General features: G+C 35.1%; 8 protein-coding genes across 8 annotated transcripts; 3 read left to right on the top strand and 5 right to left on the bottom strand.

The window, feature by feature from the left end:
• Positions 1 to 116: 116 nt before the first annotated feature.
• On the top strand, positions 117 to 2,472 carry BX664DRAFT_384369 (uncharacterized protein; the record flags this gene model as incomplete). The annotated part of the gene is made up of 4 exons (XM_051549176.1): positions 117 to 314; positions 744 to 759; positions 1,996 to 2,189; positions 2,261 to 2,472. The coding sequence occupies 4 exons, from the start codon at positions 117 to 119 to the stop codon at positions 2,279 to 2,281; spliced, it is 429 nt and encodes a 142-aa protein (XP_051401306.1). The 3' UTR covers positions 2,282 to 2,472.
• Positions 2,473 to 2,788: 316 nt separating this feature from the next.
• Positions 2,789 to 5,852, bottom strand: BX664DRAFT_371677 (Piwi domain-containing protein; the record flags this gene model as incomplete). Its single annotated transcript, XM_051548660.1, has 7 exons — positions 2,789 to 3,108; positions 3,174 to 3,800; positions 3,869 to 4,052; positions 4,139 to 4,935; positions 5,002 to 5,154; positions 5,266 to 5,398; positions 5,532 to 5,852. 7 exons carry the CDS (start codon positions 5,850 to 5,852, stop codon positions 2,789 to 2,791), a joined length of 2,535 nt encoding a protein of 844 aa, XP_051401305.1.
• A 3,703-nt stretch (positions 5,853 to 9,555) lies between these two features.
• Positions 9,556 to 10,956, bottom strand: BX664DRAFT_348111 (uncharacterized protein; the record flags this gene model as incomplete). The annotated part of the gene is made up of 1 exon (XM_051547566.1): positions 9,556 to 10,956. The coding sequence occupies one exon, from the start codon at positions 10,954 to 10,956 to the stop codon at positions 9,556 to 9,558; it is 1,401 nt and encodes a 466-aa protein (XP_051401304.1).
• Positions 10,957 to 12,848: 1,892 nt separating this feature from the next.
• BX664DRAFT_260750 (uncharacterized protein) lies at positions 12,849 to 13,280 on the bottom strand (the record flags this gene model as incomplete). The annotated part of the gene is made up of 1 exon (XM_051540645.1): positions 12,849 to 13,280. A coding segment is annotated over one exon (432 nt), but the record flags the coding sequence as incomplete, so codon positions are not given.
• A 206-nt stretch (positions 13,281 to 13,486) lies between these two features.
• On the bottom strand, positions 13,487 to 13,804 carry BX664DRAFT_236851 (uncharacterized protein; the record flags this gene model as incomplete). The annotated part of the gene is made up of 1 exon (XM_051540187.1): positions 13,487 to 13,804. A coding segment is annotated over one exon (318 nt), but the record flags the coding sequence as incomplete, so codon positions are not given.
• Positions 13,805 to 14,213: 409 nt separating this feature from the next.
• On the top strand, positions 14,214 to 16,375 carry BX664DRAFT_384365 (uncharacterized protein). The gene has a single exon (XM_051549175.1). The coding sequence runs from the start codon at positions 14,221 to 14,223 to the stop codon at positions 16,270 to 16,272; it is 2,052 nt and encodes a 683-aa protein (XP_051401301.1). The 5' UTR covers positions 14,214 to 14,220; the 3' UTR covers positions 16,273 to 16,375.
• A 786-nt stretch (positions 16,376 to 17,161) lies between these two features.
• Positions 17,162 to 18,974, top strand: BX664DRAFT_357352 (uncharacterized protein; the record flags this gene model as incomplete). Its single annotated transcript, XM_051547948.1, has 5 exons — positions 17,162 to 17,258; positions 17,367 to 17,795; positions 18,114 to 18,488; positions 18,546 to 18,688; positions 18,771 to 18,974. 5 exons carry the CDS (start codon positions 17,162 to 17,164, stop codon positions 18,972 to 18,974), a joined length of 1,248 nt encoding a protein of 415 aa, XP_051401300.1.
• Positions 18,975 to 20,048: 1,074 nt separating this feature from the next.
• Positions 20,049 to 21,614, bottom strand: BX664DRAFT_259753 (Piwi domain-containing protein; the record flags this gene model as incomplete). The annotated part of the gene is made up of 4 exons (XM_051540601.1): positions 20,049 to 20,320; positions 20,377 to 21,033; positions 21,094 to 21,274; positions 21,357 to 21,614. Coding segments are annotated over 4 exons (1,368 nt in total), but the record flags the coding sequence as incomplete, so codon positions are not given.
• Between the last annotated feature and the right edge of the window lie 1,286 nt (positions 21,615 to 22,900).

Below are 22,900 nucleotides of genomic sequence, written 5' to 3'. Positions count from 1 at the left end.
AATAAAGTGAAAGAAAATAATTTAGCATGGATGTTTTGTAAAATAAAATCTTTAATACTTTTTTTTTTTAAGATCTGTGAAATACCCAATTTTTTTTTTGTCGCGCGTTTAAAAAGATGAAGACTCTTTTTTTTTTTTTTTTTTTTTTCTTCCTTTCTTTTCTCTTCTCTCATAAATATACAGTGTTTTCAAAGTTTTTTGTCGTGTCACGAGAAAATCCTTTTCGTGATGTTATTAAACAAAATATCGTACTTTCCCAAAATGGATGTCGCATTACCACTCTTTTAGATATCGCTTTAGAGATGTCGGTAGAGGTGATTGATAATAGAATGATGGGTCGATGTTGGTGATGATGATGGAAAAAAAATAAAAAATACTGCGACTTTATTTGAAAAGTATATTAAAAAATGAAACAAAAGTTCTTTATTGATATAATGGATTATCATTAGAGTGTTGATTCATCATGATGATTGGCATGAAAGTAGTGGTTTTCAAAGTCCGTTTTTCTTTCATATTATTTTGTATTTACTTTTTTCTTTCTTTTCTTTCTCTTCTTTTCTTTTCTTTGTATTGACTTTTAGTATATCAATTGGTAGTTGTTAGTATTTATATTTTTTATTCAATAAAGTTTTTATTTTTATTCCAACTACTTTGTTACATGTCAATGTAATTGATTCTAATCTTCTTTTGATGGATTATTATATTTTGGATACATTCTTTTTATTTCACATATATTTTTATAGATACGACTAGACGTTGGTACGTGATAGGATAATAGGATGATGGCATGAATGGATGACGGCATGAATAGATGATGATGGATTCTTTACATAATAAAAAAGCGCTGAAACATAGTTTTTTTTAAAAAAAAAAATGTATTTCGTGTCAGAGGAACTAATCTGTGAATGTTGCTTGAGATGCTTGTTGTCGTTTAGAATTATTTTGGCGAGTTGCCCACGACAACAGGAGAAAAGCGATTTTATTGGCTACTTTTTACCGTGGGGGTGAGGATAACAAACTGAGGGCGAATGAAAATAAGAATTTCCAAAAAAAAAAGAGGGAAAAAAGTGGTATTTGGCCTCTGAGTCTCATTCTCTCTAACAATCACTACCGCAATTCCTCATAAGGATGCATTAAAATGAATCAGGATATCCATCATTATATGGATCCACTCATCATCAACATCAATATTATCGCCTACATCTTCAATCACCGAAAAAGGAAAAGGATAGTAGTTCAAAACAACCATTTATATTGTATAAAATCAACTAAATAAAAAAAAGATAGTACTACACTAGCATTCATCATCCATCCGTGTATATATCATGACTCTTCATTTTCTATTCAATCAAAAAATAAATAGTTGAAGATTGTTAGGTCAATGGATATATTATAATAGGCAAAGATTTATTGAATGCATACAGTATTATTACGATACCTTATACCCGCGACTTTGAAACATGTTTTCTTCTCATTCAATATGATACGATAACCGGAAGGGTCTATCACAGGCATCTGCTCGAAAGGGAAATCGATTTGCTTGAAAATGGGATGGTGTTATTCTGTTTTGTCTTTTATTTCGATTCTTTCCCTTGATATCATAGTTTCATAGTAGTCTTACTATTTATTATGTTCTTCTTCAATAAAGTTTATCTTCGTATTATTTCCATCATTTACTAACAATTATCATCTCCAATCAAGTTTCTTTGATGCTGTCATAATGTTCTTCCATAGATTAATATAAATCCAGGTTCCTAACATACATCCATTTTTTTTTATCAATTTCGCTTTCCATTCGGGGTAATACCGAATCACAACCTATCATCACAACAATCACAATTAATCATTACCACAGCAACAACAACAATTAATCATCATCACAACAATCACAATTAATCATTATCACAGCAACAACAACAGCAATGACAGCTACCACAGCTCATCATTCTCTTCAGGACAACGTTCAGTGAAGGTGAAACTGGTAAAATAATAAAGATGAAATTTTAATTGGCTGTTATCGGAGTGCTGGATCATTCCAAAAATCCGGAGATAAAAAAATTGGCCCTGATCTCCTTCTTGCCTTTCTTTTCCTTTTTCCTTTCCTTTGGACCAATGACCGTTTGAGCGTGCAAGATAACAAATTGCACATAAATGCAATGATACTAATCTACATTGTATCGCTCTTAAAGGTAAGACACCCTTTATGTACATGCATACTTCCCTCTTCTACTTTATGTTTCTTTTTTTTTTTTTCTTTTAGTCTCTCATTCTCATTCTCTGAACTAATCTATTTTTTTAATTGTCTTTTACCCAATGTTTACTCTTTAAGCGAAAATACAGTAGATAGATAAACAACGAGAATATACAATAGGATCAACTGGATGTACAACAGGGTTTCAATTGAACAAAGAATGGCAAGTCAAATGGTGGTAAAGATATCACTCTTCTGGTTTAGGTCGCTTCTCTTATCCAACTCTTTATTATGAAAATTATTTTATTCAGTAGCTTAGCCTTTTAGCTAGTGATTGGTATTTTATATTTAGTATATCTTTTATTTTGTATTCTCACTTAAATAAAAGTCATATTTTTATCATTTTTTATTTATTATTAACGTGTCCTAAAATCATCCCTTCATCCAACCATCATACTATGCTCTCAACATCGTAAAAGAAGTATCATTATCAAAAGAAGGAATAACTTTCTGGTTTATTGTACAGATATATAGCTATAAAAAAGAGTAAATATAAAAAAAAGAGTAAATATAAAAAAAAGAGACCAAACCATCCATTTAAAGAAAGTACATTAGTTTTTGTAAATCAGGCTTAACAGCAGCGAAACTGGCCATTTGACTATCATTATCCATTGATTCACTTGTATCAGTGTCTTCCCAGTTTTTACCCTTACGATGGAATCGAGCACGAGCAGCAACCAAATCAGCATAGTAAGCAGGAGGACAGATAGAAACAGCGCGAGTAGCACGACCGTAGGTGTAGCAGAGTCGGTATGTGAGTTCTTGAAGAGCATCAGGAGAAAAATTATTATCATCATAGAGTACATGGTAGTAAGTAGGACGAGAAGTTCCTTGAAGACCAGCATGTGATTGCAAATCTACGTAAAAAAATACATATAAATCAATATGTCATCCTAATACACATAGTCATTTGAATACTTACAAAAATCAAATTCGAAAGGATGTACGATATCAGTATCCACGACGGTACCAGGTTGACAGTTACCACTTTGATCAGCATCACGGGTTCTAGTAGCAAAGAACCTGGTACGATGACATTTTTGAACAACCACAAAGGTGACAAGAGGTCTGTAATATTTTTCAAGGGAGGAACAGGCGCCATGGATGGCAGAAACTTCATTTTTTAGAACCTGATCGAATTGACCTTCAGAGACACCATCACGATAGAATAAGATTCGTTGAGGTTTTAGGCCAGAGCGTTGATAGAAGACCTTTAACAATTCCTTGACCATGTTAGCTAAATCAGCGATAACTTCAGTACGATTGGCTTGAACACGGACAGTTGAAGCATATCTTGATGCATAGGGATCCATACTTGCAGTCAAAGCAGCAACGGAAGGTCTGTTCATATCACCAGGACCAGGATGAGTAACTTCAGCACCAAAAACAATAGCGGGTTCGCTTGATATGAAAGGAATTTCAGACCTATCGAGCATCCAGTTGGCACCACCGAGCTTCATGTTCACTTTCAAGCAGACATTGGCACAATATTGTTTCTTGGCATCAGCAATATGCTTACTTTGCACACATTGAGTAGGAATACCAATAACTATATAAAAAGGGTATGAGATTATGTAATGAAAATCATCTTTTTTTTTTTTTTTTTTTTTTTTTTACCTGTATCAGAGACACGTATGATTTCACCATAGAGAGCAACACCAGTGTTGGGCAAGATACAGCAAATCAATTGAGGTTCAGCCTTTGCAGCGTTACCGGCCTTCAACCAAGCTTCCTTGAGAGTACGTTCAATATTACCTTGGGGATTAGCATGGGTAATAGGTGGTTTGCGATTGATGACGTTCTGTATTTTTAATCATAGAAAAATAAAGTAAATAAGAAAGATGAGCATAAATCTTGTTTTTTCTTTTATTAAAGAAAGCTACTTACCAAACCAGTATCAGTAAACGTTTGACATAGTTCACGAATAAAACACTGGACCATACCTTCATGGACATTGCTTGCAAAATTGACCACAGACCAAGAACCCAAATTGGCACCCATTGCGACCTTCTTACCACCAAGGTTCCAAGCACCACCGCTAGGAGCAAAAGTAGCATTTTGAGAGGAAGGATGGAAAGAGATCTCTGGAGCAGGAAGAACTCGTGCATTGATCATGACCATATCGTTCTTGACATTGACGCCAAATTGTTGAATATATGGGTTATCCTTGTATTTCAGAAGATTGACACCTTGATTGATCTTGTTGGCACGGACAGCAGGGTTTTGGCTAGTAATATTAGTCATTTCAGCAGTTTGCTTTTCATTCAATTTCTCCGTATAGCGTTGGCCAGGAAGGACTTCACAAACTTCCATAGGCAAAAAGGTATCTTTCTTGACAACAATACAGGGTAAGAAAGGATAAGCAAAACGTCTGTTGTAAGTCTTTTGAAAGTATTGAGCAACCGTGATTTCATTTCCAAGTTTATCTTTGAATACAGTATCTTCAACAGAGGTAGGAGTGAGCTTATTAATCTTGTACTTCAACCGTTTTTCAGCACCACGATGGACAACAACGATCTTGAGATTCTTGAGTATTTTTTCGACTTCGATACGTTCACTATCAGAAATACCATGACGAAGATCATCAAGACTATGGCGGTCTAGTAATTTGGGTAACAGTTCATGAAGAGGACCAGATTCATAAAAAGTAGCGGTACTAACATCAACATTGACCATCATTTTGCCTATAAACAATGAATAATTTAATATTAATAAAAAAAATATTAAGGATTATATGTTTTCTATGTTACCTTGAGTAGGACGAATAGATTGATAAATGCCTTGCCATACTTCAGCACCATTGGGTAAAGGACGTTTATCCTGGGGAGTGAAAAATGATCGATCCACAGTGGGATATTGCATGCTTGGAATGTGATGAAATAATACATCGAGAGCCATAATAGCTATAACACGGTTTCAGAAAAAAAAAGGTTAATAAAAAGAAGTTAATAAAAACGAAGTTAATAAAAAAAAAAAGACCAAGACTGATAATAATCTTTTTTTTTTTTTTTTACCAGCTAGACAATTGTTGGTAATACCAGACCTCCCATCCAAGAATGATTGTAATTCCCTCATGTTGATTACACCTACAGGCTTGATATTCAACTTGAATACGCCACCAGAACGGTTTCCTTCTTGAAGATTGACCTATAAAAAGAATAAAATAGACGAATATAAGTGAACCAATAAAAAAAGAGTGATCAAAAAAAATATAATATTGACTGGAACAATGAGCATATGATAAATGAAGTCATTTTTTTTTTGTTTGAAACAAACTTACTTCAAAAGAAATCCCAAGGTTATTATCACCACATTTCAGAGGTTTTGGAGAAAAAAGATTTGCACGACCATCAAAGACAGGCTTGACCTTGTTAAGAAAAGCTTGACCTTCAAGACTATCTTCAAAAGATTGCCATACCTTTCTAAGTACAGCAGGAGGAGTACCATCAGGTAATATTTGAATATTCAAGTGTTGTATATTTTGAGCTGGAAGACTTGTCATTTCAAAGAAATTGCTTCGTACATGGATTGGCCTACCGACCATGCCAGTATTGGGTCGCATGGCGAGTTGAGTTAGATTTGTGTTTGAAATATTTGCCATAATATAAGAGTAAATTCAATTAGAAAAGAAAGAAAAAAAAAAAGGCGAAGAAAGGAAGAAAGAAAACAAAAAAAAATAAATCATTTTTGTATATCTACCTGATCGGAGACTGTAAAAGGATCATGCAAATCAAATCAACCAACCATAAGAATCACACAGATTTAGTTTGTTTTTTTTTATTGTCTTTGTCATTATCATTATTAGCAGCAGCAGTAGTAGCAGCATAGATTTATCATTGTCATTATAGAATCATTGTCATGGGGTCATCATTATCTTCAACGTCAATATCAATATATGTCATCGTATCACAACACATATAAGCATAAAAAAAAGGAAAAGTATATTGAAAACAAGAGTTTATTGGGTTTGTAATAAAATCATCATTTGAATAAAAAAATACACTATATAGCTATTCTATTATTTTCTAAACTAAAGGGAAAGATGATGATAGTTCATTTAGCGTTACCCGGCAAGCACCACGAGAAGACGTAATATAGTTATATTGACTCCCAATTTTTCTTACTCACCTTTTATATTCCTTGCCAACCATACGACTTGATATCACCAAGCATAGAGAATTACTATAGAATAGAAAAAAAAAGAGAATGATTTTTAGTAATAACTATGATATACTGTATTCATTGTATAATATTCTTTATATATTACCTTCCACCACTCGTCCCGCAAACAGATATTATGACCCATAGACTGCTTGAATCCATTTGGTATCTTGATTGGACTTACATTTGAGAGCTGACTTGATCTTGCATCAATTTCATATCTTATGATTTACAGTTTAAAGCAGGTTTGATCAAGACCTAACTCCAACAGAAGATCGTAAGATATCAAATTGATGCAAGATCAAGTCAGTTCAAAAGTAAAGTTCAAGCAAGATATATCAAATGGATTCAAGTATCTATTAAATCATCAAGAACTAAAAAATAAAAAAGAATGGAAATGAGAGGATGAATAGATTATTCATATACAATATGACAATAAAAATGAGATAAAGTACTTACATAATTCTTTGCTTTCTTTGCTTGCAGCAACTACAAAAGAAGAGTAAAAGAGAAAAAAAAAAAGCAGCACATAAAATATTTTACCACACCCATATTACTTTTGTTTTACCTTTACTTTTTCCTTGTATATGCCTTGTTTATCCCCATCAACCAGCCATAAAACATTGACAAGACAAAGAGGTGCTATAATCAGAGCTTCGTATGGTATCGATCATATCTATTATAAAAAGAGAAAGAATGGACATGTTTAAAAAAGGTAGTTTATGGTAAATTTCATTGATAATACTACCTTTCCTTTGGACCCACCGTCATCACCATCATCCTTCATACACAGAGTTTCTTATTTTGCCAGCAAAAGAAGAAGTCCTCTATCATATCACCATTTTTGGAAAAGTCTCTTCTTGACCCGAGGTGCTAATATAATAAACAAAACACAATGATTTTAGTAACTATTCATTCTTGTTGTGAACAGTTAATATTTATACAATATAAATTTACCTGTGATAGATTGTCGTTGGGGAGCCACACAGAAGTTGCTTCCAAGGCCTATATAATATAAATAGAATTAGATAAGCTTGTTAGTGAAGATTACCCTTTTTTTTCTTTTTTTTTCTTTTTTTAATACTCACCCGTTCGAAAAAAAAACAATGGAGATAAAAGAAAAAAAAAGAAAATGTGAGTATATAATGACTTGGTATATTCATTTAAGTACTTACAAAACCTTCCAACAAGAGATGATTGTGCATGAGCTGGTCCCCAAAGGAAAAACATAATAAAGGAACGACCTAAATAATCAAAAGAGTAATATGTATTAGTAAACTTAGTTTAAAGGTTGAAAGAAAAGAGAAGAAGAAGAAAGAAAAAAAAAGTAAAAATTCTTTGCTCTTAAGACTTTAAATTTTACGCGTTTCAAACTCCACGTGTCACGCTCTATCTAATCGTCTTCCTTTTTTTTTGGTAGTGAGTGGTAGATGTATCAATGGTATGGATACTTATCGTTTCTTTATTATTATTATTCATACACTTGTCATGATGATGGCTTCACTGTTTTCATGCAGTACGACATGTACTACACTAAATCGATCCACACATTCTAATATGTCAGGTTTGACTGATTTAGAAATCCAAGCAAGCTCTACAAGGGACATTTTAAATAATTCAGGGACAACAAAAAAGTAAATGGATGATGATGATGATGATGATGATGATTGTATTCTTACAATCATGATAATTCTATATGATGATCATGAATACTAAACTCCTTTCATCATATATTACAAATGCAAGTTGTCGCATGATGCGGATTTTAAACAAATAGTCTACTGGTTTAATCGCTTATTAATGCATACATGTAATACGAATGTTAGTCTTGGCAATCATTGAAGGAAGAGTAATTGATGATGGTTTCAGAACTATACTTTGTTTTCATATAAAAACATGGAGAAAGGAAGGCGCGCTATGGCTGAGCCTACCAATTTAGCATCAGTGGTTTTTTTTAAAGCCATATTTTGGCTGTAAAGATCAATCGTCCAGGGGTCACCAGGCGATCTTTGGAAAATGGATGAAACGTTTTGATTATCACTACACATTAGGTGGCAACATAGGCAATGAAATGATATTAGAGGATGTTAGATTGCTCTTCTGAGAGGAATCCAATGGTGGTAATATTATTTGATGATGATAATTATTGATGATATTGAACCTTATTTTTTAATTTACTCTATAAATTGGGAGGTAAGGTATAAACTGCTATTAAGATAAGAGAAAGAAAATGCTTTCGTATAAGTTCAGTTTAAATTTGGTACGATGATAATCATTTTTGCATGAGTTACAAAAGTATTTAGCTGATAGGTGATTGAACGAGTTAAAAAAAACCGGGCGCTGACTTTTTTTTTTTTTTTTTTTTTTACCTTTTCCTTTACTTCTCTTTTCTTTAACCAATGACCCTTTGAACATTGTAGGTTACAATTATACATAATGATACTATCCACATTCTATACTTAAAGGTAAGTTCCCTTTACGCATATGCTTCTATGCTTACTGTTTTTCTTTTTTTCTTTTAATCTCCCATACTATGACCTAATCTATTTCTTTTTAATCTTTCTGTGAAAATACTGTAGACGGGTGATACGACAGGAATATACAACAAAATCAACTGGATAAAAAATGGGTTTTCTGTTGGCAAACAATGACAAGTCAAATGGTGGCAGAAATATATCTCTTTTCCAACTCTTTATCATGGAAATTGTTTTATTCAATAGTTTGGTCTTTTAGTTTATATTTTATTCTCATTCAAATAAAATCATATTTTTGTTGTTGTTTATATTATCATTCACTCTTATCCTATCATACTAGTGTCAACAAACATAGAGTCATAAATACACCAAGTGTATTTTGAGACCATCGTAGCACAACGAGGTATTTGTTGTAAATACTACATAAAACTATCTTGATCCATACAAAGCGTAACAATAAAGACTAGTAAAAAAAAAAAAAAAAAAAAAAAAAAAAACGAGTGACTAAACTTTTTTTATTCATTGATTTCTTCAGCTAAACTAAGATATATACTATATATGTGCAGTACTAGAACTATAACTATTTACCAAAAAGCTTGACATTCAGGAGGAATACACACAATTGATAATGATTGATTTGAAGATATGATTCATGAATTCGAGCTAGATCTATGGGTACCGTGAACCATCATCATCCGATCTACTTTTGTTGATGAAGCGAAATTTCAATTTGGGACAATGCTTTTCGATATACGACCAAATTTCGTTTTTGAAGGTACAGTTTGTGATGACAAGACGTTCCAGATTATATTCCTGTACAGTGGAGAGCGGCAATCCAGTGACCGGGTCGTTGACAACACCAAGGAAACTTGAATCCAAAGTAAGTGATACCAGTGAAGGACAGGATTCGAGAATCCAATGAATGCTGAGTATGTTTGACGAAGAACGACCATCTTGTCCGATAGAGATTCGAAGATCCTTGAGCATAACACCAGACCTGAGTTTGTAACAGAATGACCTAGGGTTATGTAAGATTTGTGGGCTTAAAGTAATATCCAATACTTTGATAGATGGCATAGCAGACCAAGATAGAAGGTTGAACCGATCCGATGATACCCCAACATGCGAGTTGACAAGTTCTAGTTTTTCGAGAGAGCTTGAGTTACGTCGTACAGGATCCATGTAATAACCCAAAAAACTATCAGTCGACGGAACGTTGACCAAGCGTATCGACTTTAAGTTGTTGCAACCGTCGAGAAATTGATACACAGCTGACTCTAGTTCCTCCGTTATTTGAACGTTCCTTACAAAAACTTCATCACCAGTGAGATCCAAATTTTCAAGGTTGGGGTACTTTTGAGGTATATATTGTAATAATGGCATAAAATCGTATCGGGAGTCAGCAGCAAGAGAGAATCTCTTCATAAAAGCACAAGGTTCATCAGGTATGGGAATTGGCTGCATCAACTGGAGAAGATTGGGTCCAGAGTGAATACAATCAAGACATAGTTCTTGAAGAGATGGAAAAACATCATGTAACAATTCTGCTTGGCTTGGGGCGAAATGGTAAGATAAATCCAAAAGCTTGAGGGATTCCAAATTTGGACATTTTGAGAAGAAGGTCATCAAGTTTTCTATCATTTGCCAATTGCCGCAGTTGATCTCCAGTTTTCTCAGTTTGGGCAGCACCGGGAAGTCGCTGAGGTCAGCAGCACCAGGGCGGTAGAACTGTGATATCCAACTGGAATTTCCAACCTTTAACAAGCCAACGTTACCGCAAAATTCCAAAGCAATTCTGAGGAAACGTTGGCTTTGGTGAAAGTGGCTGTGTAGGTACCTTATATCAAGAGCTTTTGTTTGTTCGAATAACAGCGGTTCTTTTTCCATGTTGTATAAGATTTTCTCCACTTGATACCAGCTGTTGAAGGTGATCAAGTGGTAGAGGAATTGTTTGAATATTTTACTTGACGTCTTGTCAAGTAAAATTAGTTGATATCGTTCTCTAGCTGTTAAATATGTGTCTATTTCCTCCAGCAGTTCCAGAGGAAGACGTGAGAATGGTGATGCCATGATGAAATGTGATGAAGAAAGAGGAAGAAAGCAATTAGCCACAATAGAATAGACCACGAATATAAATATGATACAGCATGTTTCAAATGTTAATATAACAATATTAATATTAATATAAGATAATAGGCAGAAACAGAAAAAAAGAAAAAGAGAGAATATAGACATTTTTTTCAAAGTATCTGTGCATTGATACATTTCAAACACAGCTCCAATAAAAACTATTCATCCCATCATCATAGAGTCATAACATACAAAGTATCTTTTCAGACTACCGTAATACAATAAAATATGCGTTTGTAAGCACTTATCTAAAAATGTCTTGATCCAATAAAACGTAACTAATAAAGACTAGTAAAAAAAAGAAATGATTTAAACTTTTTTTATTCATTGATTTCATCAGCTAAACTAAGATATATACTGAACTAAAACTATAAACATAACACTGTATACAGAAAATACATATAGAAGCCATCTATTCCAAAAGATCCTAATGGTCAACCTATTTTCAAAAAAAAAAAAATAACCTGCTCTCCTTTTTTTTTCTCACCTATCACAGCTTGATCAAGTAAGTTTTTCTATAGTAAATTGCACTGATCCATCCATCGTTGACATGTAATTTCCGTTGATTGAAGTTGGGCGCGCAGCATATCCTGCTTTCGTTCACTTTCGGACATAAGATCATAGCCAACTGTCATCATCGAGCACCATCGTCGTAGCTTTCTTGATTTCCAAATGTTACTGTCTAATCAATCCAATACAAGTTCGGTATTCACGAATTGAAATTTGCCGTAGTGACTTGTAGTTGATGTGGAGTAGAGAATCTTGCAAATAGAAAGTTGATGGAAACGCCGTCTGTCAAGGTGCATAAGTTTGTCAGATCGATACCGGTTCGTAAGGTTATCCAAACAACATATATGTACAAGAATCGAAATAATTAATTATTTGGTTCCTTGTCCTCCCATTCATCCCATCTTCACATTATCACATCGTCCTATTATTCCATTCCATCACTACACATCACTATACACGGACACACCTCTTTTCTTAATTACCTTGTAGTTCCAAATTCTCAAAACTAGAGTACGTCGTAAAAAATTGGATACGCAGGTCCATCCACCGTTTCGGTATTTCCTTGATAACCTAACATTGTTTTGATATTTTATGGAATTATGGCCACAAAGCGTCGATGTGCTAATACTGTTGGAAGATTCGAAAGTGGATTTATGTATATCAGGTTGTTAATCTCTTGTTGATGATATTGGTCGTCGTCTTGTACAATCGGATACACTAGTGCCTTTCTTTATTGCTTACTTATCTTGAATGCATATCTTTTGAATGATGGCCACAGTTTACAAAGTCGATACAAAATCCATAGCAAACATCGTTGACTCTAAAGACGAAAACAATGTAAAATGTTAGCTAGTACAAAAGTTATATAAAACGTGCTAATTTTTACCTTATCAAACGTAACTTGTTGTTGTCGGTCGTCTCTGGTAAATAAAAAAAAATATTTAGTGTGAAGAATAAACAAAACGATGTTTATATACCTGTTGGTCGACAAACGTGGGTTGAAATAAACAGATTCTATAGTACAGTGAATCAGGAACAGCGTAATATAAAAAAGGAACAATAGGACAAGAAGAAGAATGGATAAAAACAATGGATCTAAAAGAAAGACAGGGAAAGATGTTGAAACTGAGAGACAAAAAATAAAAGGTGAAAAGGAAAAGGAAAAGTTTTTTTTTTTTTTTTTGTAAAGACTATTTATTTATTTATTTTGCGCCTTAGTGAGGGATGAAGCGCGGTTTTTTAAAATTATAATAAAAGGAGAGAAAAGAATAAGATAAAACAAAGAAATAAAATAAAATACTATATGAATATTAACTAAGGGACTATTTGGTGGGGGAGGTCAGGATGATATCTACCTGCGATCGGATGGAGCCAAGGAGTCGAGCAGGAAGAAAAGGTTGATCGTGAACAACAAAGCGCCAATGTGCTAACCAAATGTTGTGTAAGGCGGTGCCACAGATGGTGAAAAAGCGGGGAACATCCAGGACAAGCGGTGGGACTATCAGATGAAAGAGAAAACGGGTGAGCTGATCAGGAAAGAAAGAAAGGCCGGGGTAGTAACATTCCAGAACATCAAACCATAAACGCATTTTTGGGGGACACAGAAGGGCAAAATGTGCAAGATCTTCGAAGGACACAGAGCAGAGAACACACTTGAAAGAGGATGATCGACCAATTTTGACCCGTAGAGGCTGGATGGGAACTTTGTTGACCAGAAAACGATACCAAACTGATCTTGCATATGGGTGTGGGGGGGGGGCAGTTCCAAAATAACTTGATCATGGATCTAGAAAATAAAAAGGAAGAAGTGTTTGTCAGTGTATTCAAAGTTCGTAAAGTTTGAGAATTGAGTTGACACCATTGTGGTTGAGAGCGGATTTGTTGGATGGTTGGTAAAAAAATCTACGTCCCCAGGAGGGGCATTGTTGAGGACATGATGCCATACGAAAGGAGCGAGTGTAACCTGTTTGTTGAAAACTTGTTTGAAGAGGCGTCTACAAAGGCGAGGGCAATATTGGAATTCATGATCCACTTTGGGGCGAAAGCGAAGTTGATGATCATCATAACAAAAAAAAAATATTGATGCTTGTAGATGACGGTGGCGACGGTGATGAATCCAGTGAGAGAGAGGGACATTTGTGAACATTTGTTGTAATAGCAGAGTGAGTATCGTGGCGGAAGAGAGACCAGTCCAATCCAGAGAAAGAGGTATCATGTCGAAAGCCTTGAATAGTAGATGAAGGAGATGCATAGGGCTAACCAGAGGACCAGTGCGTAGTGATGGGAAGAGGAGGGTGGTGTATGGCGATCCAGCTAATAAGAGTAAAGACGATACAGTAGTATATAGCTTAGTTTAGCTGATGACATCAATAAATAAAAAAATTGGAATTATTCCTCTTTTTGTAGTCTTTATTAATTTTCATTGTTGCGCATCATTTGACCAAGACAGTTTCAGATCGATATTTACAATCGCATATTTTGCTGTGTTATGGTCATCTGAAAAGATAAAGGATCCCACGGTTTAATTAGTGATTCTAGATTTAGGTTAAAGAACATCGAGCTGTGTTTGAAATGTATGGAAGCACATGTACCTGAAAAGGTATCTACATATTTTTTTCTTTTCCTATGTTCTTTTTTTTTATGTTTCTGTTTCTGTATATTACATATATTAGATAATTATGTTATACCTGAAACATGCTGCACCATATATATTTCAGAAGTCTCTTCTACTTGAGGTTATTCATTGTATTTTTTTTTTCTTTCTTCAATTCTTTCTTACAAAAAATGACTTCATTCTTGAACCTCCCTGATGAGCTCATGGGCGAAATCAATCGCTATTTATCTTCTTCCGATAGATGTCAACTTCGTCTGGTCAACAAAAGTTTGAACGAAATATTCAAACAATTTTTATTTACCTCTATCTCCTTACGCATGCATGTTCAAGCCAGCGAACTCTTTCGCGCCATGTCCATGGAGCCTGAATTATTTCGAAAAACCAATAACCTCAATATTCAGTACCTACCCCAAGGACAGCTTTCTCTTACGAAAGCTTTACGGTATTGTCCAAACCTTACCATGTTGAAGATCTGTAATTCGCATTGGATCTCCCATCATTGTGATGGTTATCCAATGTTACCACAACTGTCCCAGCTGGAAATCAATTGTAGCCGTACCCAATTGATAGAAAACTTGGGTCCTTTTTTTTCAAAATGTCCCAACTTGAAGTCCCTTAAACTTTGGAAATTGTCCCGCTACGTCCCTCCACTTGAAGCAGAATCATTGCATAACATGTTTCCTCGGCTTCAAGAACTCTGCCTCGACTATATTCGCTCGGGGCCCAATCTTTTCCAGTTGATGCAGCCAATACCAATACCTGATGAACCTTGTGCTTTTATGAAGAAGATCACGTTTACTGTTGATCCTTACCACAATTCCATGGTGTGGTTGACATATATTGCACAAAAATATCCAAATATTGAAATTTTAGATGTCACTGAGGATGAAAATGATGGCTTTGCTGCAATTACTCGAGTGGAGGACATACAATCCGCGGTGCATCAGTTATTCAACAGTTGCAGTAATTTGTCATCGCTACGCTTGGTCAACGTTTGGTGGACCGATATTTTTTTGGATTATTACATGGATCCCGCACGGCATCTTTCGAGCTCTATTAAAGAAGTGGAGATCGTCGATACACGTGGTGGCGTATCACCATACCTATTTACCCATCTGTGCTGCTCGGTTATGACATTTATCAAAGTATTGGATGTTACTTTAAGCCCACAAATCATCGACCATCCCAAGTTATTTTCTTATGATCTCAGTTCTGGCATTATGCTGACAGATTTGAAAATCTCTATCGGACAAGATGGTCGTTCTTCGTCAAACATACTCAGCATTCATTGGATTCTCGAATCCTGTCCTTCACTGGTATCACTTACTTTGGATTCAAGTTTCCTTGGTGTTGTCGACAGCACTTCCAATGGATGGGCGTCTCGCACTAAACATGATCACCTGAAACGTCTTATCATTACAAATTGTATCTTCAAAGATGAAATTTGGTCATATATCGAAAAGAAGTGTCCCAAATTGGATTGGCTCTCCCTTGAAAAAAGTATCTTGCAAGATGATTCACCCTATCCATCCATCCAGCTTGATTTCCCGAATCATGTCTTCAAATCAATCATTATCAATCAAGTTCGTTGTCCTCGAATGGTAACCAGTGTGCGCCCTTGGCCCTTCTTTGGATCTCCTATCTACTTCAAGCCAATGTGGGATGAAGGATGGATACCAATTGAATTCATGACTATACAACGACGACAGCATCCTACTCTGTCTACTGACAATAGTGGCTCTGCCCAAAGGAACATAGTACGACTAACATTTCAAGCTCTGAACATGGATTTCATTGACCAACGACGTTACTATCGCAGCTATGGTGAAATGTCAACAAGTGACTTGTTCCGGCATTTGGAACGCCTTCTGGAGATCAAGTGTCTGACTGACCAAGAGGTCTGGTATCATATACGTGAATGCAAAATACCGATTCCAAGCCCGTCATCCAACAACTATTCATCCTCATCATCGTCATCGTCATCGTTGATTAGGAAACGAAAGGAACGACTGAGACACGCCCCAGAAACCGACAGAGGAGGGTATGTCATGATCAACGTTGATGCAGTGGACGATATTGTCATCAACCAAAAATGGATAGTTATGCAAGGGGAACAGAAAGTTTGGAAATGAATGGCAATATATTTATATTTTCGTATATAGTACCAGTTATATTGCTTATATTTTAGTTTAGTTATCAAAATCAAACGAATAAAAAAAAAGTTGAATATTTTTTACTGGATTTTAATTATTGTGTTCTATTGGACCAAGACAGTCGTCGGTGTTTTGCTATGTTTCTCTAATTGAATTTATCTGAGGAACCAGGTACAAGTTGGATGGATGCATTGACTACGATTGATGGTGAATGATGATTGATAATGGATGATAATTGTTTAAGAGATGATGATAAAGTGATGAAGGTAATAGGGGTAATGTTAATGAATAAGACATTGTTCAATATACAAAAAAAAAAGTAGAATACAAGTAAAAATCGAACCCAGTCGTATACTTATCCTTGCGTCTTCGTCTTTGCTTGATGCCCACTTAATCTAATACCATTCGCATATCCGTTCACCCAATAAAATTGATCCAGATATATACTGGAAGTTGTACTCTATTCATATGCAACATTGACAATACGAGAATGTGAGAGCAGAGAACTCGGAGTTTTAAGAGAAGTACCAATATCTTACCAAAAAAAGAAATTGTGTTTAATATGGACCTTCAAAAGTAAAGAAGAATGAAAATATATCAGTTATCATTGATTGTTCAGTTTTTCATTTTTATATTATGTATATAATAATGCTATATTGATAAAAATAATAATATCGAAGGAAGAAAAAAGATGATTGGTTCAGTAACCCAAATCTAAGTCAAAAAGAAAAGATAATATTATATTGAGATTGAGATTGAACAGCGTATTCGGAACAGGTAAAATGCATGAATTCGTAGCAGCCACTGAATTGTTCTTTGCTTTTTTACTCTTTTTCATTTATTTTTAAAACCTCAAATCACGTAAACAATGACTAACACTAATTATAGCGATGATGAGAACGGTAACGGAATGCATCTGCAAGAAATTGCACATGTCATTTCGCACTACCTGCAAGCAAATCCAGGTAAAAGCGCAATGAATGGGAAAAGGGGAATCTGGTCACAGTAAACAAACCGCCAAAAAAAAAAGACATGGATTGACTCGTTTATACTTTTTTATTTTATAAAACAAGGAGATTCAAAGGGGATGTTAGCATTAACTGGATTTAAGAGATTGTTAGAGAGGGCCAATGTAGATCAATGGAATGAACTTTTTGTTTTACCTAATACTTCTGCTGCTCCTAATACTGCTACTGCTACTACTGCTACTGCTGCTCCTACTGCTACTGCTACTACTGCTACTACTACTGCTGCTCGTTCTACTGCTGCTCGTTCTACTACTGCTCGTTCTACTACTGCTCGTTCTACTACTGCTGCTCGTTCTACTACTGCTGCTCCTACTACTGCTGCTCCTACTACTGCTCGTTCTACTACTGCTACTGCTACTGCTACCCGTCCTACTACCCGTTCTATCACCCGTTCTACTGCTGGTCCTACTACTGGCCCTACTACCATTGCTACTGCTGCTGCCCGTGCTACCGCTGCTGCTACTACGGATAAAGGTAAAATAAAATTTAAAGTTTCTATTATGTCTATTAGAGGAAAAGAGTGACGAGTAATATTTTAATCTTTTTATACGACAAAAAGGAAAAAGAAGAATGGTAGAAAGAAATGAAGGAAAAAGAAAAAGAACTAGAAACATGGACATGGTAAAAAAAAAAAAAAAGGAAGCCCAATGCATGACAAGACTAATCTTAGTTATCTATTTATGTCATATTTCTCGGTATAAATGTAGATGGCAACCTTGAAAAAAAGTAAGCGAAAAAAAAAAGAAAAAAAGGAAAGTGCAGTAACGAACGGAATTGTTTTGGGAAAAATAGAATTCAAGGTTGTCTTTAAAGATGAGGAAACCGTTCGAAAGAAGGTAGACTCCATCCGTACACTGTATGGATGGGGGGATGAAACAACAACATCAACAGCAGCAACATCAACTGCAGCAACATCAACAGCAACAACATCAACAGCAACACCGTTCATGACATTAAGAACATATGATGACAATCCAGATGGAATGGATATTGAACGAGTAAAAGAAAAACTAAAAGAAATAACACAGCAAATCGGCAGGACAGATTGCCATCAGCTTGTCCTTCGGCATAATGCCCTTTACTATCGATTCATGCTAGCACGTTACTATGATGCCTTGTTGGTGAAGAAAGTACCTCTAGCAGAAGCAGATGCTCTCGTAGTGCAAGGTAGGAAAAAAAGGAAATAAATAAATATGAACTAACAGAAGATAATTTGGGAAATAGCTATGAATGTGAATACAAAGGACAACATCCATGCTGCCAAGAAATGGGTGCGACAGGGGCGACGGATGAACGATGTTATTACCATTTTTGGGAATACGGGGATCATTTTCTTCGACTTAGTCACTACAAGTGATTTGGATCTGGTAAGAGCCGTTATTGATTTTTTTTTTTAAAAAAAAAGAGGAGAACGAACGGAAAATAACCGAAACGGTTTTTATATAATAGATGGATAAGGAAACTTGGGAGAAGTACGTGACTTTTCTGATGGAGAAAGTGAACAAGATGACACCACGAATCACGGAGATCGTGGCTATGGATAGTGCAGCCTATACAAGTGCCCTTCTTTGGGAAGATAGTGCTTTCGGAAGCGACAGTGATGATACGGACACAGACATCCAATATTCGTATGAAAATCCTGATGATGAATGAAAAACTACAAAGATAGACATATAACGGGTGGGTGGGAGGGTCTTCTTTACGACTTCGCTTCATTTGCTTTAATCCCTTTATGATGATCTGATAAATCTTTAGTCAAGTCTTGTATCTTCTAATAAATTTGTTTGTTATTATTCCGTGTTAGATGAAAACAGATGTAAAATTTCAATAGATATAATAATCAACTTTTTTTATTATTTTCTAAATAAACTAAGAAGAGTCTCACTGACTTATCACTAGTCTCATATTTTTTATTTTATTCAATCTACACACAATCCAACACGTTATCACGATCTTATGCCTTCTTTTTGTCTATTGAGCCGTCTTTGTCATATTATATGTTAGCATTTTCCTTGAATTATGATGATTTCATTTAGTCAATAGAAAATCTTAAGTGTAATTGGTAAAAAAAAAGGATATTTGATGGATGGGGATGTTGGTACAAAATGTCGTTGGGGATTTATGTTATATAAAAATTATACTGGATTTTTGTAAGTCCGATCTGATCCAGATCGGACTTTTAATAACTTATCAACCCTGTATTCTTTGAAATTTCCAAAAATAAAGTCGACCTTCTGTACCTTATCAAATCAATAGCCTATACCTTGCCATCAAATCTATCATCGCACTTTTTCAAAAGAATTTAGAGGCCACATAAGTCTTCCATTTCGAAAAGCTCCAGCGGAGCGCCAGATGGTTGATTCAAATAAATTTTTTATTTTACTATGTTACATGAATTAATTCCATTTTCAAGATTTTTTTATTTTTATTTTTAAATGAGTTCTTTATATATACCTTGTTTTATTTTATTTTACGTATAATTACATGTACCGAATACAGTGTTACGACAGAAATGAGTATAATGGAGCAATTTCTTTCAAGAGGTCACTCTATTAAAAAAAAGAACGTTCTGACTGGCTATGATCCATCCATCCATTATTGAGAAAGAGGCGCCATCATCAAAGAAAAAAAAAATGAAATAATTTTGGTTTATTAAAACCGTATACATATATATATATAGATATAAAAGAAAGGGTAAATAATGAAAAGATAAATTCAATAATCAATTTATATATAGTACATTGACCAGTGTAGGTTTGGATTGACTTCAGTCATGTCCCAATTTTCAACGTCTCGATAGAGACTGGCACGCTTACCTAACCGAGTAGCATGGTACACCGGCGCGCATATTGAGATTGCACTAGTTGAGGTACTAGATAGGTAGCATAGCTTGTAGGTGAGATCCTGTAGGGTGCCGTCTGTCATAAAGTTCTCATCATGGAGAACGTTATATAAAGTAAATCTTGATGTCCCTTGGGTATCCGGGTGGGATTGTAAATCTAAGAAAAAGAAGTCAGCATACGCTCCTAAAACATACAATAATTGGAAGACATACAGAAACCAAACTTAACGGGAGGCCGAAAGAGATGTCTAGATACATAGTCCCTGGTGACTACCATATCAGTATCCACAACCGTACCAGGTTGACACTTGCCAATTCCGTCACGATCATGAACTGGGAAGAACCTTACACGTCGCTGTTTTTGAACAACCACAAAGGTGACAGGAGGCATGTAAGTTCTATCCAATGAAGCACAGGCAGCGTGTATGGCAGCAACTTCATTCCTGAGCACTTGATCAAACTGACCTTCAGAAACACCAGAACGATAGAATAAAATCTGCTGAGGCCTTTCACCCCAACAACGGTAGAATTCTTCCAACAATTCCTTGACCATATTGGTTAAATCCTCAATGATTGCAGTACTTTGGTCTTGAGCACGTATACTGGACGCATATGATGATGCAAAGGAATCCATACTTGCAGACAAAGTGGCAATGGAGGGCCGGACAACGTCATCAGAGAGAGGATGGATGACGTGTGCCCCAAAAACGATGGTAGGTTTGCTTGAGATAAATGAAATGTGAGAACGATTCACAAACCAGTTGATACCATCAAGCTTCATATTAATTTTTTGGGCCATGCTTGCCATCTGCCCTTTCTTGGCCCATTGGACATGCTCACTTTTAATACATTGTGTAGGGATACCAAGAACTAGATAAAAAAAGATACGTCACATTAGCATCACTATTATTCTTTGTATGTTTGCTTTACTTGTATCAGAGACACGCTTGATTTCAGCATAGAGAGGAACTTCAGCGTTTGGCAAGATACAGACAATTAATTGGGTTTCATCATCCTCTGTGAAACCAGAGAAGTAAGCGTGCAAGAGTACGTTATCGATGTTATCTTGTTGATCAGCGTAAATGACAGGAGGATGGCGATTGCCCATATTCTATATTATTGATGATAAAAGAAATAAAATAAAAAAGACATGTTAGTATAATTCATGTTTTTATTAAAAAAAGACAACTTACCAACCCGATATCAATAAATGTTTGATTTAATTCATGGATAAAACTTATGACCGTATTGATAGGAAGAAGATCGTCAAAATTGACAACACACCAACGATTCAAGTTGGCACCATCTACAACTTTCTTACCACGAAGATCCCAACCACCATTGATAGGAGTAAACGTATCATCCTCCGAGGAATGATGGTAAGAGATCTCTGGAGCAGGAAGGACTCGAGCATCGATCATGGCCATCTCAGGCCTGATATTCAACTTGAAGACACCACCAGAATTGTTTCCTTCTTGAAGATTGACCTATAGACAAGAATAAAAATGATGAATATAAATAAACCAATAAAAAAAAACAGTGATCAAAAAAATATAATGCAACGTGGAACAATGAGCACATGATGAAACGGTATTATAGATAATGCATATTGATTTTTTTTCACATACGTCAAAACAAATCCCAAGATTATCATCACCACATTTGAGAGGTGTTGGAGAAAAAAGATTTCCATGACCATCAAAAATCGGTTTGACCTTATTAAGGAAAGCTTGACCTTCAAGACTATCTTCAAAAGATTGCCACACCTTGCTGAGAATAGCAGGAGGAAGACTATCAGGTAATACTTTCACGCTGAAGCGATATGCGCCTCCAGCTTCCTGAAATAAGTTGACTTTTAATGGTATTGGTTCATAGACTTCAGTACTTTTGGACATATTATTTAAGAAAAAAAGTAAAGGAAAAAAAAAACAAGAAACGACACAAAAGAAAAAAATCCCTGCTATTTTATAATCATATTTTCATGCAAGTTCATAATCGGAGTCTTGTAAAAATCCTGCAAGGCATATTTTCATAGATAGAGGAAGAGCATGAATTTGTTTAAGAAAAACGTTATGAGGATGATATCATGAATATATCGATCTGAACATATCATTTCACATACGAATATCATTGTCAAGGTTTCATCCATTGATATTCCCTGTGTTTATTGAATTTGGTACTTCAAGAACTAGAAGAAAGCAGTAACTTGTTTCGGTCGTGATTACGTCTTTCACGGATGATAACCGTATTTTATATGATGCTCTAATTAGAACAAAAAAAAAAAAGTTTTGTTGATCGATAGAATCTCGCCAAAAAGTTCTAGACTATGATCAAAATAATGAAATAACTTGAAATATTAGTATTTGACTGTATAATATTGAAGTTGATGAGAATGGGTCATAGTCTAATGTGGCATATTAAGTGATAACCACTAAAATGATATTATATGATATTAAATACTTTTTTGAGGGGAATCCGATGGTAGTGATTTTATTGGATGAAGGACGTTATTGCATGAAGGATGAGTATTTTTATTTTCATCTTTTATAAACTCTACAAATCGGTAGGTACGGTATAAATGGTCATTAATACAAATGAAAGAGAATGATATCGTGTATCTTTAATCCGAATTTAATGAAATGATGGTGATTTTTGAGCGAACCACAACGTGGACTTTGGCAAGGTTAGGGCTGGGACAAAAAAAAAAAATCAAAAAAATATGTCAAATTGTTCTCAG

Source organism: Halteromyces radiatus (assembly GCF_025201355.1).
Source record: "Halteromyces radiatus strain CBS 162.75 chromosome Unknown BX664scaffold_3, whole genome shotgun sequence".
Lineage (NCBI taxonomy): Eukaryota > Fungi > Mucoromycota > Mucoromycetes > Mucorales > Cunninghamellaceae > Halteromyces > Halteromyces radiatus.
Note: the sequence above shows the minus strand (reverse complement) of the source record. Positions and strands in the feature narration are given on the sequence as shown.

What these genes read in the sequence shown, in the direction of transcription:
- BX664DRAFT_384365 (XM_051549175.1), top strand. Translation starts at nt 14,221, where the DNA reads ATGCTGCACCATATATATTTCAGAAGTCTCTTCTACTTGAGGTTATTC.